This window comes from Lepisma saccharinum, chromosome 8, assembly GCF_977018435.1.
Source record: "Lepisma saccharinum chromosome 8, izLepSacc3.1, whole genome shotgun sequence".
In the NCBI taxonomy this organism is placed as follows: domain Eukaryota; kingdom Metazoa; phylum Arthropoda; class Insecta; order Zygentoma; family Lepismatidae; genus Lepisma; species Lepisma saccharinum.
Window position 1 is genome coordinate 22,877,067 of NC_139236.1, and position 14,192 is coordinate 22,891,258.

The following is a 14,192-nucleotide window of genomic DNA, read 5'->3' on the forward strand; positions in this document are numbered from 1 at the left end:
GAAAAAAATATTTATAGCACAATCACTTGTAACCTTTGAAATCTAACATGTAATTTGCATCTAACATTGCATCAAAGTAAAACATAATTTAACAGTAAACACATCATGAAAGAAAGGAACAGATCTGTGTTGCCAACTTGATGATAAAGAAAGGTAAAACTATGCTGAATGATGAGTCTGGTAGATATTTTTTAAACTATTAGGCTACATACATACACAATCAAGTAAAAAAAAATACTGCTTTTGAACTCTGTTAAAAGAATAGCAATTGAGAAATTGATTTTTTACACACACAAAACTCTTAGAATCACAGATCATCAAAATTTACATACAAGTTACGTCACAAGAACAGTGGAACAAATTTTGTCAAAATTTGAAATTACAAAATTTCATAACACAATTTAAAGAGTAATTTTTGTCTTGATACAACTTTCTTCATGTGTGTATTGAGCAGTCATAAACTAACTTGGCACAATTTTCAGAAATATCATTATATAACAGTTCTTGTCAATGTAAAAGTATGTAGGATTAGCTTGGTACAAATGTTACTTTCTTTCTGTTCTTGAACATTTTGTTTAATCTCGTCAATGTTCATTTCTTGAGCTCTCTTTCAATACACCAGATATGCACCATCTTCCTTTAGATTAATCTAATTAGGATCTTTTGTTGCATATCTGATCAATTGGAATCAGATATCTATTTGAATAAACACATTCAGAATCACTACTATCAAATGAATAACCCATCTTTGATATTGTGATGTACAAAGAATAAGTTCTCATAAAGCAATGGTAGGTGGTGGCAAGTTTTAATACGGAAATGGAAACTCTCACAATTTTCTGAATCATGACAGTTTTCACCTAATATAGTGCTTTATTTTCAGTATATCTTCATACAAAAATAACTGTTCATTCGAATATTACAGTATAATTCTACTCAAATGCATATTCATGGCTCTGCCACTAGAAAAAAAAAGTCAAAATCATGAGAAACAGAAAAAAATATATACACTGTGAAGTAAGTATAATGCACATTTACACAAAGGTTTATTACATCAATTTTTACTTTTCACACAATATATAAACAGCCGTATTTACCTAATCTACATTACAACAACAATTTCTATTTGAAAATATATTAATATTGTGCCATTTCCAAGAACTGTCTAAATTTATATCTATATTTAATAATCTCAGATCCTAGGGGAGAAAGTATTACAAATTCATGTAAGACAGTTTTTCCCTGTAGCAACAAAAAATTCTTTAAGTTCCAAAATAAATACAAATCCTCAGGGACAAAAAGCAAACAATAAAGACACTTACAAGTTAAGAGAAAAAGTACAGAACCATACTGCACTTGGAAAATGTATCCTTAGTCCTAAAAAAAAAAAAGTTTCAAAACTGCCCAGATCAGTATAAGCAATTTCTATTTTTAAATCTCTTCCTTCTCTACTCTAGTTTTCATTTACGTTAAATGCACATGTGGTTTTATCATTCCTTTGAAAATAATATATTCTACTTTTAAAAAAAGGTCATACAGTTATACCATGTAGGATAATTTAAGCATCATATGATATTTTCAGGGTAAGTATTAATAATTCCACTGGTGATACTATTGAGCCAGGTTTTTATTATTATTATCTTTTAAATACAAAATGGAATCCATGATACTGAAAAGTCATTTAAATGTCCTGTTTGTACTATTTGTGCATGTCATGCAAGCCCTATCTACTATTACAGGAAGGCCTCCCCCATGGCGCAGTGGTAGCATCATTGCCTTGTAATCAAGGGGTCCCGGGTTCGATACCCAGTGGAGGCACAAGTGGTTCGGATACCACTTTAAACTGTAGGTCCAGTCCCGATTAGCCTTACTGTGCATAAAGTGGACTTAAAAACACCAACTCAAAACTATTACAGGAGCTTATGAAGCAATTCTTCAGATCACAACAACTCTGATGTATGCATTTCTGAAATCATTTAACTATAGCATTAATACATGAAAATGGCTCCTAGATATCATAACTGACGGTGCAAAATTATATCTCCATTCCTTAAGATACTGCAGAAATGATTGTAAACTTCCTTCCATTATACACTAACATCGATTTCATACTTTTGGTAACAGCACTAGTGCAGTGCATTTATTACAAATAGGAACATGCCAGAATGACTTCAAGACAGACTAGTATTGGAAATTTCATTGACACAATACAGTGATGTATGATAATATAAAAATGATTTTTCTTTTTCATGTGCTATTGCTTAAATTCTGTGCTACTTATACTGTTAAATACAATGCTGCAATTAATAACAAAAATAAAATGACAGTTTTAATGTACGAAGATGTTCCTGTACACACATTCTTGCTTGTGTTCTTATAATATTCCACTACACCCGAGAGATCATTTGACTTTATTGGAGAATAATTCAGATGCTGCTTTGCTTTCTCAATACTGAAATAATGAGTAATGCCACTCTTACATAGCTCTGCCTTGCATAGCAAAGGCTGGAAATCAAAAAAGTTCCCTAGAAAGTTATGTAAATATTCCTCAATGTATACAAAAGTCCACAACAAACACATGGGAAGTTTAAATGTGGGAAATCGATAGCCAAGTCCCTCAATTAATGGTCGAAAGAATTCCATGTTGTTTACAGGCATTCCATCCGATACAAAATAAGATTGCCCACCAATGGTGTTTGCTCCCTCAGGGTTCAATAATCCATATGCAGCCTTCACGTGTGCTTGGACAACATTTTGAATGCTCACAAATTCCACAATGCAGTCATTTTGCCCATAGTTGAACCTTAGGAACCCACGTCGTAGTAAATTTACTATCCGTGGTAAATGACGCCTTTCTTTCACACCCATGACACCAGCGAGGCGCAGCGAACAAGTTCTTAAGTGTTTACCAGATCGTGTTACCTTTCCATCTGCCATGATAAGTAACTGCTCTGCAATTGACTTTGTGCGAGAATAATGGTCAACATGTTTATGTAACGGGAAGTAAGGCAAGTTCTCGCTTCCATTACGGATTTCCTGTCCACCAAACACAACATTGAAAGTACTTGTGTACACAAGAGCTTCTACATCATTTGCACAGCATGCTTCTATCACATGTTTTGTTCCATGTATATTCACCTCTTCAACTACATTCCAGTACTTCGGCAGCTGCTGCCAGCTACTCATGCCAAAAGATGCTGAAATAATTAAAAAATAACATCTCAGGTCAATATGTTGTAATCTGAATCAAATCACTAAATCAAATATACAATGTATAGGCATTTGAAAATAGTCTCTCGAAAAATCAATGAAGACAACATTTACAACATGCACTTTATTTTGGTTCAGCAATGTTATGCATGTATTCACATTTCATCATGTATAGTTTATAAGTTTTCTAGCCTTGAAGAAAGATCAGGGATGATCGAAAAATTTCAATAGCCACCGTAAGACATACTGTGATTACTGTTTTAGTCGACGTTTTATAATACATATACTGAATTTCATACTTGCTTTAATGCTAGAGACAGTGGTTCATTATTGCAAATCCAGTGTGTTAACCAAGTACAACACTGCAGTGGTTGGTCTGTTATAATATTTGAAAAGATTTTCTTGCCATAATGTTTTATATAGAATTGAGATTTCATTTCCTTTATACCAAATGTCATACGTATTACCAACAGGTTTACTGAAAACATGTTAACATCATGTCATCGTACTGAATATGAGTCAAGTGGTCATTATAATCCACCTCATCTTCTTGAGATGAGGATGTGCTTTCTTCAGCAGTATCCTAATTGAAATCTTCCATTATTTATATTTAGTATGCCCATTCTGAACACGTGAACAGAAGAAACTGAGGAAGAAAGGATTGGAATAAAGATGCTAGTTAATGTACTATATGATCATAATTGAACTACTACAGCTAAACTAACCATCTACAAGGAAAGTAAAATCCAAAATCAAGTGTTTCAAGTCTACATGAGCGCATAGAAATTGTAACGATATTTTTTCTGCAGCCAAGGGAACCTTACTACAAATCGTATTCCAGCTGTCCGACACTAGAAGAAAAAACTGAGGATTTACTTGTGAATCACTTCTTTAATTACATATTTCAGGGCATTATGTAGGTACATTCAATGCTCATCTCTTCTGTAATTTCATTTTTACATTTCAAAGATATTAACAATGCTTTTAAGGTAAACATTAGTGTTTGTGGTGTTAATTTAGCTTGACATGAATATTTACAACAAACCTATATTCAAAATTGAGGTAGAGTTATAAGATTTAAATTCAATCATCAGTAAAAACGTAATTTTGTTTCAGGAAACATTATGGCAGAATATATAGGATTTTTTTGCGATGACAGAAATAATAATTTAACATTATTTGTTAACTAATTATCCCCTCCTGACTTTCTATATAAGAACTGCAATTTCACATTTATTCAATCCGTAAATGTTCTCAGTAGAATTCAAAACTAGACTTACACCTTTCCTGCCACTTTTGGTTAATTATGGCGATGACGATGAAATCCAGTTATCCAATGAAAAGGATAACTGGGAAATCACAAACAGAAATGGGAAGGAGACACACAAACCCTACTGACTGTAGGCCAAGGCACAAAAGTCTCGTTTGCTTACAAGAATGCAGTCATGTGGAAGAGAGATGAACAGTTGAGTGCCTTCCCAGAAAGACACTCTTTTATAAAGGTGAAAAGTGTATTGGCAAAAGTTGATTCATGAACAAAAAGTAAAATATCAAAACTAGCATACTTGAAAAACACAAAGCAAATATATATTTCTTCCTTTTCCAGGGTGTCTACCAAAATAATAATTCTTGACGTTCTCTTGACCTTTCTTTCCTTTTCCTTAACATTTATCGGCCCCTTCTCAGGTATAGTTGGAAATAAAGAAAATAAAAAATAATATGTAATGAAAAACCTACTACACGGCCAGCAGGTTAAGATGAAAACTGAGGCTGTACTTTAACACGAGATTTAGTTATTAACTTTTAATTATTAATGCATGTAAAAATTAATGCTTCAGACTTCATCCTGGATGGGGAATGGCCACGTTATGTTATTTAATATTTTTACACAACTTCATAAATACAAGAATTTAATTCTTAAACAAAATGAACAAATATTAACCACAACTCAATACAATTTTAGATTTACAATTATTCAATTTTATCAAATAACAGTACAGGTATTTAACAATGAAAATTCACTATACTGTAAAAAATAGCAAAAATTCTTGACCACAAGCATAATTTCTTGACATTCTTGGCTGGTAGACACCCTGTTTTTCCTCCAGAGTGAAATAGCATATGATAATATACGAATATTATGCAAACTAAATTTATTAAAAATAATTAATTCATTGATTACAATCAATCAGTTTTGTATTGCTACATTTCTTGATGAGCAAAATATTTTACGTAAATCTTGTCCATCATAGGACAGCTGCTAAAAGTGGTCACCTAATTGATTAATAAGAGTTATGAAAGTAAACATTATGATTGCAAGTTGCAAGGCCCTGATATTCAAACAACTTCAAATACTCTGGGTCTTCCCAAATATTGAATTATTACATCATTAAAAATAAGGGGAAATACAAATCATTCAGCTACCTGAGCAGCTCAAAGCGTTATTGTCACCTGAATGAAAATATACAAAATGTAGGGCCTCCCCATCATGGTGTAATTGTAACACTGTCATCTTGCAATCAATGGGTCTCAGGTTTGATCCATGGTTGAGACACATTGTACAGTGGTTCACACTGCACTCTCAATGTACTTATGATTAGCCTATCTGAGCATAAACTTGAAGCAAACTTTGAACTGACTTCACACACAATGTTGATTTTTATAAAAGGTTGAAGAACTGTTCAGATACAATTCTATACCCTAGGGAAGATCTTTATCTGAACACAAAACCTCACCTGCATGAACAACACAGTCCTTCCCTTCTGCGGCTTGCTTTAGGGCTTCTTGGTTTCTAACATCCCCCATGTGAAACACAAACCCATCCAAAACATCTGTGTCAGTTCTCCATTCCTCATCTGGCAATGCAAGATCGAACAGGGTGACAGCATGGCCATCCTTCATGAGTTCCAAACCAATATGATATCCAATATATCCACCACCACCAACAATTAGAAAAGTGTGCATGGTTCGAGTCTACCTGTTAAAAGAAATTCATTTATCTTATATTTCTCTTTCTTTTAATATTCAATTGCCTCATGTATCCTGAGCTTCTAGACCCCACCTTTCCCTTTTCCATTCTCGAGTAATAAAATAACTACCCATTATAAAATTCTAAAAAATACATATACGTAATTATTGTGATTGTTAATAAAGTAATCAATATGTTAATAACATCTTCCCTGTAGCATGAATCAGGGGTGGCCATCCCCCACAAGACCCTGGATGCAGTCCCCCCAAATTCGTTCATCAACACCCCCCCAAATAATTTTGATCAATATATAGTAACTGATTTTAATTTTAATGCAATAGCCTGTCAAGTGGTCGACAGTTTTATCTTAAAACATAGATAATTTGAAATGTCAGAAAATAAATTGTGTGTAAAGTGTTTTTGGACGGGGAATAAATATTGAAAAGTCCGCAAATTAACGATAAGATTGAAAAATCTAACAGAGCACACCACTGGCATATGCAGGATATTTTTTTCGGAGGGGACTGGACTTGTAAAGGTAGATATTACATGCTGTGTTCTGGGAGGAGATGGGATACAGTATAAAATATTTCGTAAATATAATTTTTTTACCTTCGTTCAAAGACAAAAATGGCAATTGGTGGCGTTTTAAGGGGAGTTTGCTTCTATCATTTTGCCTTTTCCCGAGCAAAATCAGCTCCCCCCTCTACAAAACCTATGTACACAAAGGGCACACCCACACCAAATATTCGTCCTGCAGTTGTCTTAACCAAAACTGTTTTGTTCGTATGACCGATTCAATTACTGTTTCATACACAGAGCCATAGACTGGTACCTACTGCAACAAATGCTCCTCCTTTGCTTAGAGTATTTCATAGTTACGTTATTTATTTTTCTGTTTATAGAGTATTTCCAAAGCGTTACTATGTAGTGTATATATAGTAAAATTGTCACAGTGTAGACAATACAGTAGTATCTCTAATAGAACAACATTGTTAAAATAATGCCCCTGCAGGAAGAAATCGGACGGGCCTAAGTCCTGTGAATAGGCTGGATGGGGAATAAATTCGAAGCAAAATTCGTGAAATTTTGTCATTGCGACGTTCGATTTGTGGGATTTTCTGTTGAAGATGCACTTTTTGGGGTGATGGGAAAGTGATCTATTCAGGTAATGAACTGCGGTATCATATTCTGAAAAATTACTTGCGAGCAAAGTGAGCAGGAAATTTTTTATATTTATTTCTTTGCAAACCTACAATAATATTAATTTAATTTGGTGTCAATACTTTCACAGTGCACCAAAAACGAAGAGAGTGCATCACTAAGAAATGGGGTGGAAGAGTGGTACAATATCATGTAAATGGTAAGACAATCAAAAACTCTTAGTTATTTTTCGAAAGTAATCCAAGATAGTTATCTACCATTATCAGTAAAAAAATAATACAGGTTTTCAGGAGAAGTCACTTCCAGCGTCCTGTTCCCACATCCTTCCATTCGCCCTTGTACACTGTGAATGCGAGCTAAGCGAGCAAGAAAATTTTTATGGTTTTTATTTCAAAACTAGCAATAATACTAATACTAGTTAATATTGTCACAAAGGGCCACGAGCTTTACTCCTTTGAAATTTATCTCTTTTTGCTCCTCCAGCACTCACTTTGGCTCTATGGCCTTTCCCTTCCCCCGTAGCAAATGCTGTGTCTAACCATCACTCATCCTTGTTATCCTAAAGTGGCAGAAAAGCGACGTAAAATAACGAATAGTTACTCGTGAATTTTTTTCATGTATCAGACGTTTGTTTTAGGGGTGAAGGAATAAAGGCAGATGGTTATGACACCCACCACCACCCTGCTTAGAGAAAAATCCAGAGTAAAATTCACTTGATACCATGCGGCTTCCAAATGGTATAGAAACATAACTGCCTAAATAATGATCATCATACGATTTTATAAATATATCTGGATATTTCCCCCTCGAGAGTTCCCCCTTCAACTTAATGCTCAATCCCCCCAGCAGAATTCCAGTGATAATCTAGAACTTATTGATAGTCAAAGAGTTTTATAGTGTTCCCCAAAAAAGCTTATTCTCCCCACAAGAATTTGCCTGACAATTTAAAACTTAATAAGAACTGGGCTCTCTCCCCCTCCCTCCCGCGAAAAAACAATAATTATTCTCCCCACAAGAATTCACCTGAAAATTTAAAACTTAATTAAGAACTGGGCAATGTCCCCCTCCCAAATACTTATTACCCATCCTGTAGCAGTAGATTAGCAGTATACGAAGTGATTATTACGTGTTAAGAAAGTTCAACTTCCGTCCAATGCTGATTTTTATCCCGTCAAATGTCCATCACAAAAAAAGGAAATGAAAAAATCCCCCCAAAAGTTGTTGCATCCACAAACCCGCCTGTGGGCACCTCTGGCATGAATCATGAGTTATACGATTTTTTGTTTTCTTTAATCTCAAGGAAGCTGGTAAAATACGTAAGATAAAATTGTGTATTTACTGTTCTTCCCTGTTGGAATATTGTGAAACTGGCTGAAGAAGGCAGTTGTGCAAAGAGTCAAAAATTTCCAACAGAAGTACAGGAAAACATCAAGAATAATTATAAAAATAAAATTTCATATTAATGAAGATCGGAAAAAATGTACACATTTCCATACATTAGCCAGAGCTGGGGAGTAATGTAATGCACTTTTCTAGGTCAGGGGGAACTCCGAACAATGCATCTTCTAGAAAATAAAACAAATATTCCTTCATAGAGCTAGATATAAAACACCATACTTTGCCAAAGCACTTGAGCACCAAGATTTAGGAAATAAGAAGAGAGGAAGCTGAGAATGACTTACATAACGAGAACTAGATGAAAACATACTACAATAGAACTTACAAATAACTACTAATTAAGCCTGTTCACAAATGCATTAATGTTCAAGCTACAAAGTAAAGAATGAAATGAAAACGTACCAGTACCAACCAACCACTGCAACAGATAAAATGTGAATTTCATTAACGCGATGGACTGGTCATGTGAGGTTTCATGTGAAGAACGTCCAACAATGGCGGAGGGAGACTTCTTCCTTTGTTTCCAGCCTCAAATCCCACGAGAACGTTCGACACGCGTAATTAACCCCGCACGCAACGTTGTTTGCGTAACTGGAAAATTACCACCAAAGGTTGGGTTATAACAATGCCTGAGAAGCCACAATTTATTTCGAACAACACACGTTGTCGCGTTGGCTTTCTTCCCTCCGTGTCGTTGATTTTTATCTTTGTAGGTTTCTCGATAACTTCATCACATTCACGTCAACAAAGAAAGCTTTATGCTTCTTGCAACGTTGATCATCTGTTGATCAACAGTATCCAGTCAGCATCATCATCGGCATTTAACTCTGCTTACTGTCTTTGGTTTAGTGTTGTGTCAGGGACGTCGTTAGGGGGGCCCGGGGGGCTCTGGCCCCGGCAATTGTAACTCTGGCCCCCGCAAACAAAATTTTGATCTCTTAAAAATTATCCTAAATTAATAGTACGCATTATTTTCTGGTAAATTTGTAGCAGAGTTGGAAACACTGAGCGGGAACAAACCTGTATTCCGAAGAAAATCTTCGGAAGCAAAATTCCACCCTTTCGTTGCTTACCAGTTTACAACAAAAGGCATAAAATCTGCCCTACCCTAAGTTCCTGAAAACCTTTTGCCTTTTGTTGCAAATGACCCTTCTGTTACAGATGGAATCAAAGACTCCGCCGAGGCCGAGCGGTCAACAGTAGGGGGTCGAGCGACATATGGAGAGAGTTCTCCAGTGCTGACATTGTTCTGAGATTTAAAATTGCTCTTTGCTTCAGCTTCAGAGCCACAGATTACCTTTGTGTTCTTGCTTGCGAGTAAGGTCTGCTATCGAGTTGCTACGGTCACTGTGTATTTGTTCGTGTGTGGGAAGAGTTCTAGCGTTGTTATGCATTTCCATTTTGAATGGATAAATTTATCAAAATTATTATTATTAAAATTATTATTATTATTAGCTAAGTTGCTATTCGTTTTCTGATCTGTCGTGTTACTAATGCGGGAGAAACAATACACGTATGGTTACATGAACTTATTTTTTGAGGTAACAAAATTATTTAGGACACAAGGAATTCATCGAAGTTGATCACCGTGCCAGTAATAATTCATCTATTTTTCATAGATGACTTGGGTTGTATGGTGTGCAACTTCGAACACACTAGAATGTCAACCTCTACCCTGTGCAGCATACCGTGGAAACTTTATTCTTTCAGGGCAACGAGTCCCTGGCGCTTGGAACCACTGTCAAAGTAATAATTTATGAGGGGTTGTAATTTGAGTGTCAGCATGTGCTTGTTTTCACCCCTTCGTTACTTTCATCTAATCACCATTGAACCTTATCGTCGTCATTATCAAAATTAGCAGTAAAATTACTTTAAATAAAACAAATCAACAACAACTTACTCTTCCGAAAATTTAGTTTCATTAGTCCATAGCTCTTAGAAAGTTGAGGTTGTAGTTTCAATTGCACAGCGTTTCATTAGTGGATCAAGGCAGCTAATTCTGTAAAAAAATGACGTTGTTTTCCGAAAGTATCAAATAGGGTAAGGACGGGGCAAACGGACACCCTAAGGATATATTGCAAAATAACTATCAAACTGTTTATTGAAAAATTACATTTATGGTCGATATAGAAAGTGTGAACATTGAGCTAACAAATAGTACAATGTATAATTCAAAATAATGAACGTTGTTCTCCAAATTGTTAAATGAATCAGTGTGTGTAGCAGTGTCCGTTTGCCCCGCCATGGCGGGGCAAACGGACATGTGAGAGGGGCAAATGGACACTAGCTCATTTATGGACTGTCATGTCTCTCAGAAGAAGAACACACAAAGTATGGGTCATTTCCATTTGCAACGCACTTTACGTGGAACCAGACAGAACACACTAAGCACTGCACCCAGTGTTGACCCTGCTTGTACACAACGTTGCATACACGACACACATCTTTTGCGGTGCGTTTAACATGCTTTCCCAGTCTTGTTGTTTGATTAGCTGCAGTCAGTTTTTCTCTTTGAGGCGAGCGATGAAAGAAGGATGGATCCGTTAATAAGTGCGATTCCCCCGTTTTTCGTTTCCTGCTCGAGGTCCCAGAAGTTGATGGCAAGAGGTTGAGTTCTTGAAATCTTCCTTGGGATGAGGCATCGTCTGTCGCTAAAGGTTCTGGTGATCTCTGATCTTGACCATTCACTTCATGGACAGTTCCAGGAATAAATGCGTGCTCAGGCAGGCGTTGTGGATTAAATGGATGAATCCCACACGCATGAAACCCATTTACTGCATTCCTCACTGTGGCCGCACGATTCCAAACCTCTGCAAAAATGCCACCAAAGGCCACTTTATTGATACCTTTCCCCGGATTTCTTCGCACGTAAACTCTACAGCCGTCGTTGTAAAATGTTTTAAGTGGCCCAAAGAACGAAGCGTCGAGCGGTTGAAGTTTGTGTGTGCTGTGTGAAGGTAAACACAGAAGGTATACCTCCACTGCATTTGAAAGCGTAGTGTGCTGGCCAAATTTCGGAATTTGCACGTTGATACTCACCCGTCTCTGTAAAGTGATCCGCGGAACAGACAACGTTCTTTCGGCTGTAGCTAGAGGCATGCCATCTTGTACTGCATTAACAGCCCTCTGCATATTGTCATCTGTCCAGGAACAGCGGTCTGTGGATCGTTCACGATGTCGCACTATCCTGTAACAAGGACACATTATTTTAGAAAGGCATACATCTGAAGGGTAAAACATGTATTACATACAATTCACACATGTCCTTTCGACTTTGAGTTAAATGTAGATTAGTTGCTGAATTACATAATACCTTATAGTATTTAAATGATATGCACTTTATGCATGTCCGTTTGCCCCAACGCAAGCCTGTCCGTTCGCCCCGCCTGTAGCCTTGGGCTTTACATTTTCGAAAAAGCCCACCAGATGGCAGCAGCATGTTGCCACAGGCTGTGTATGTCGAGGAGGCAATGACATATCGACACTACAAAGCGCAACTTTGGCGGGACCATCATAATCCAAGCAATCCTTATGTTCCGCACACAGATTTTTACTGTTTAGGTTTTTGCTAGTACAAATATCCTCACCTGGTCAGGTTTTACGGCTGGATTGGCGTTCTTCTTCAAGATTTCAACCGATGTCCAACACACCTTCTCACCAACGTTCTGCTTCAAATCACAACGCCAACCGATGCACTGTTGCAAACTTCAAAGCCAAATTATTCGTATTTTTCTTAGGGACTGTCCGTTTGCCCCGGTGTCCGTTTGCCCCGTCCTTACCCTATTTGTATCAGGCAATCACCCTCTTAAAATTGACGCATTTTCTGTGGTGATAAAGTGCCACGTTTGGTGCGAGTTCTTTCTGTATATTTTTCCGCAATGGCATAACGCTGTCGCATTATAATGAAGAGGTCCCGTGTTCGACTCCCCCTCCTTTGGTGGGAGCACAATGCACACGGGTTCAGACTACACGTTAAACTGTAGGTTTAGTCCCGATTAGCCTATCTGAGCATAAAAGTGGGCTTAACAAACTAACAAAATCGTCTTCTGGATACTTCGTGACAACTTTTTTTTTCCTTACTTCAACTGCATCTACAGATTTTGTTGACATTTTCGGCTGACTCATATGGCAAAATTTTGTGTGGGACGAGAATTTCTAAATAGGATAAGCCAGTCATTAGTAATTGAATAATTCTGTAGCTTTTTCCATACATAACTGGTTTATTAAAATTTATTCATTTCAGTATTGTAGTGATTATTGTGATTCCTTCTTATTAGTAGAATGGATATAAAGTTGATATTTCGCATACCATATTGATATTTCAAGATAACTGGTACATAAAAATTGTAATGAAATAAAAAAGGGGACACTTTTGGAATTTCAATGCAGAGCTAATTAAAACTATATTATACTCTCTAGCATACTTAAACCAGAAGGTTTATGGCTGCAGCAACACAAGCGTTCCATCTGTCCCTATTTGGGGCAAGATCAATCCAATCTTTCCCATCCTTGCCGATTTCTTTTAGGTCCATCTCAACGTTATCCCTCCATCCTCATCTTGGCCTTCCTGCTGGTCTCTTACCATCAGGTTTCCCAACAAAAATCCTGTGAACTATTCTTTCCTCTGCTATTCGTGTCACATGGCCTGCCCATCTACAGCCGGGAAGAAATAACCTGGCAGTGACGTCACTCCCTGCTAAGTCAGCGTTGCCAACTACTATAAAAGGTACCATGGCACGAGTAAGAGTACAAGCAGTAAGGATCACGGTGCAAACTACCAATTTTCAATTTAATGTTAGCACTGCTAGATGCTTATTTTATGTTTGTTTATTTTAATTATTTCATATAATTCAGCTTTCAGCAAACATTCTGCATGCAGAATATTGTGAGATGACAGCAACGACTTCATTTCATCCTTCCTGCTGTTTGATGTTGGGATTTTTTATCTACTAACTTGTTGTGGTACGGAGCATTGTCACACACAATAACAGCGTTTTGTGGCAGATTGGGAAGAAGCTGTTCTTCGAACCACAACATAAAATTGTTAGTGTTCATCTCCCCATGATAGTCCCCAGAAGTTGTTTTTGAAAGGAACACTAACTTCGCCCCCTCCTCAAATCCACTTTCACCACCGGCATGCACAATAATAAACCTCGGACCCTTTCCTGTTAACCCCCCCCCCCCCCGAATTTTTGGAATCCAGCCAAACTTTGGGTACAGTGTAGTGTGTATTCACGAAACTTTCATCCATGTAAATTAAAGACCGGCGGTTTGATCTCTGTGTAGTTCTTTAACTTCACGCAAAGATGATCACCGCCCGCAACGCAACGATGCTGTTTCGGTCAAGGAGTAGCTTCCTGCTGCTTCCGCTATTCTTTTTAAATCTGAGTCCTAATTTTCTTATGATCATATGCAACGACCAACGCGAAACCTTAAAATTAATATTTTCTTG

General features: G+C 36.8%; 1 protein-coding gene across 2 annotated transcripts; it reads right to left on the minus strand.

The window, feature by feature from the left end:
• Positions 1-874: 874 nt before the first annotated feature.
• LOC145991391 (short-chain dehydrogenase/reductase family 42E member 1-like) lies at positions 875-9,226 on the minus strand. 2 transcript variants are annotated; one of them, XM_083127382.1, is made up of 3 exons: positions 9,143-9,226; positions 5,946-6,187; positions 875-3,197 (listed from the first exon to the last, which is right to left on the minus strand). In XM_083127382.1, exons 2-3 carry the CDS (start codon positions 6,172-6,174, stop codon positions 2,278-2,280), a joined length of 1,149 nt encoding a protein of 382 aa, XP_082983508.1. In that variant the 5' UTR covers positions 6,175-6,187; positions 9,143-9,226; the 3' UTR covers positions 875-2,277. The 2 variants fall into 2 exon arrangements, with proteins under 2 accessions (XP_082983508.1, XP_082983509.1); XM_083127383.1 differs by lacking the exon at positions 5,946-6,187 and having other exon boundaries at positions 9,143-9,205.
• Between the last annotated feature and the right edge of the window lie 4,966 nt (positions 9,227-14,192).

What these genes read in the sequence shown, in the direction of transcription:
- LOC145991391 (XM_083127382.1), bottom strand. Translation starts at nt 6,174, where the DNA reads ATGCACACTTTTCTAATTGTTGGTGGTGGTGGATATATTGGATATCAT. An exon ending in GGACTGTGTTGTTCATGCAG is followed by an intron (nt 3,198 to 5,945) that starts GTGAGGTTTTGT and finishes TAATTATTTCAG; the next exon opens with CATCTTTTGGCATGAGTAGC.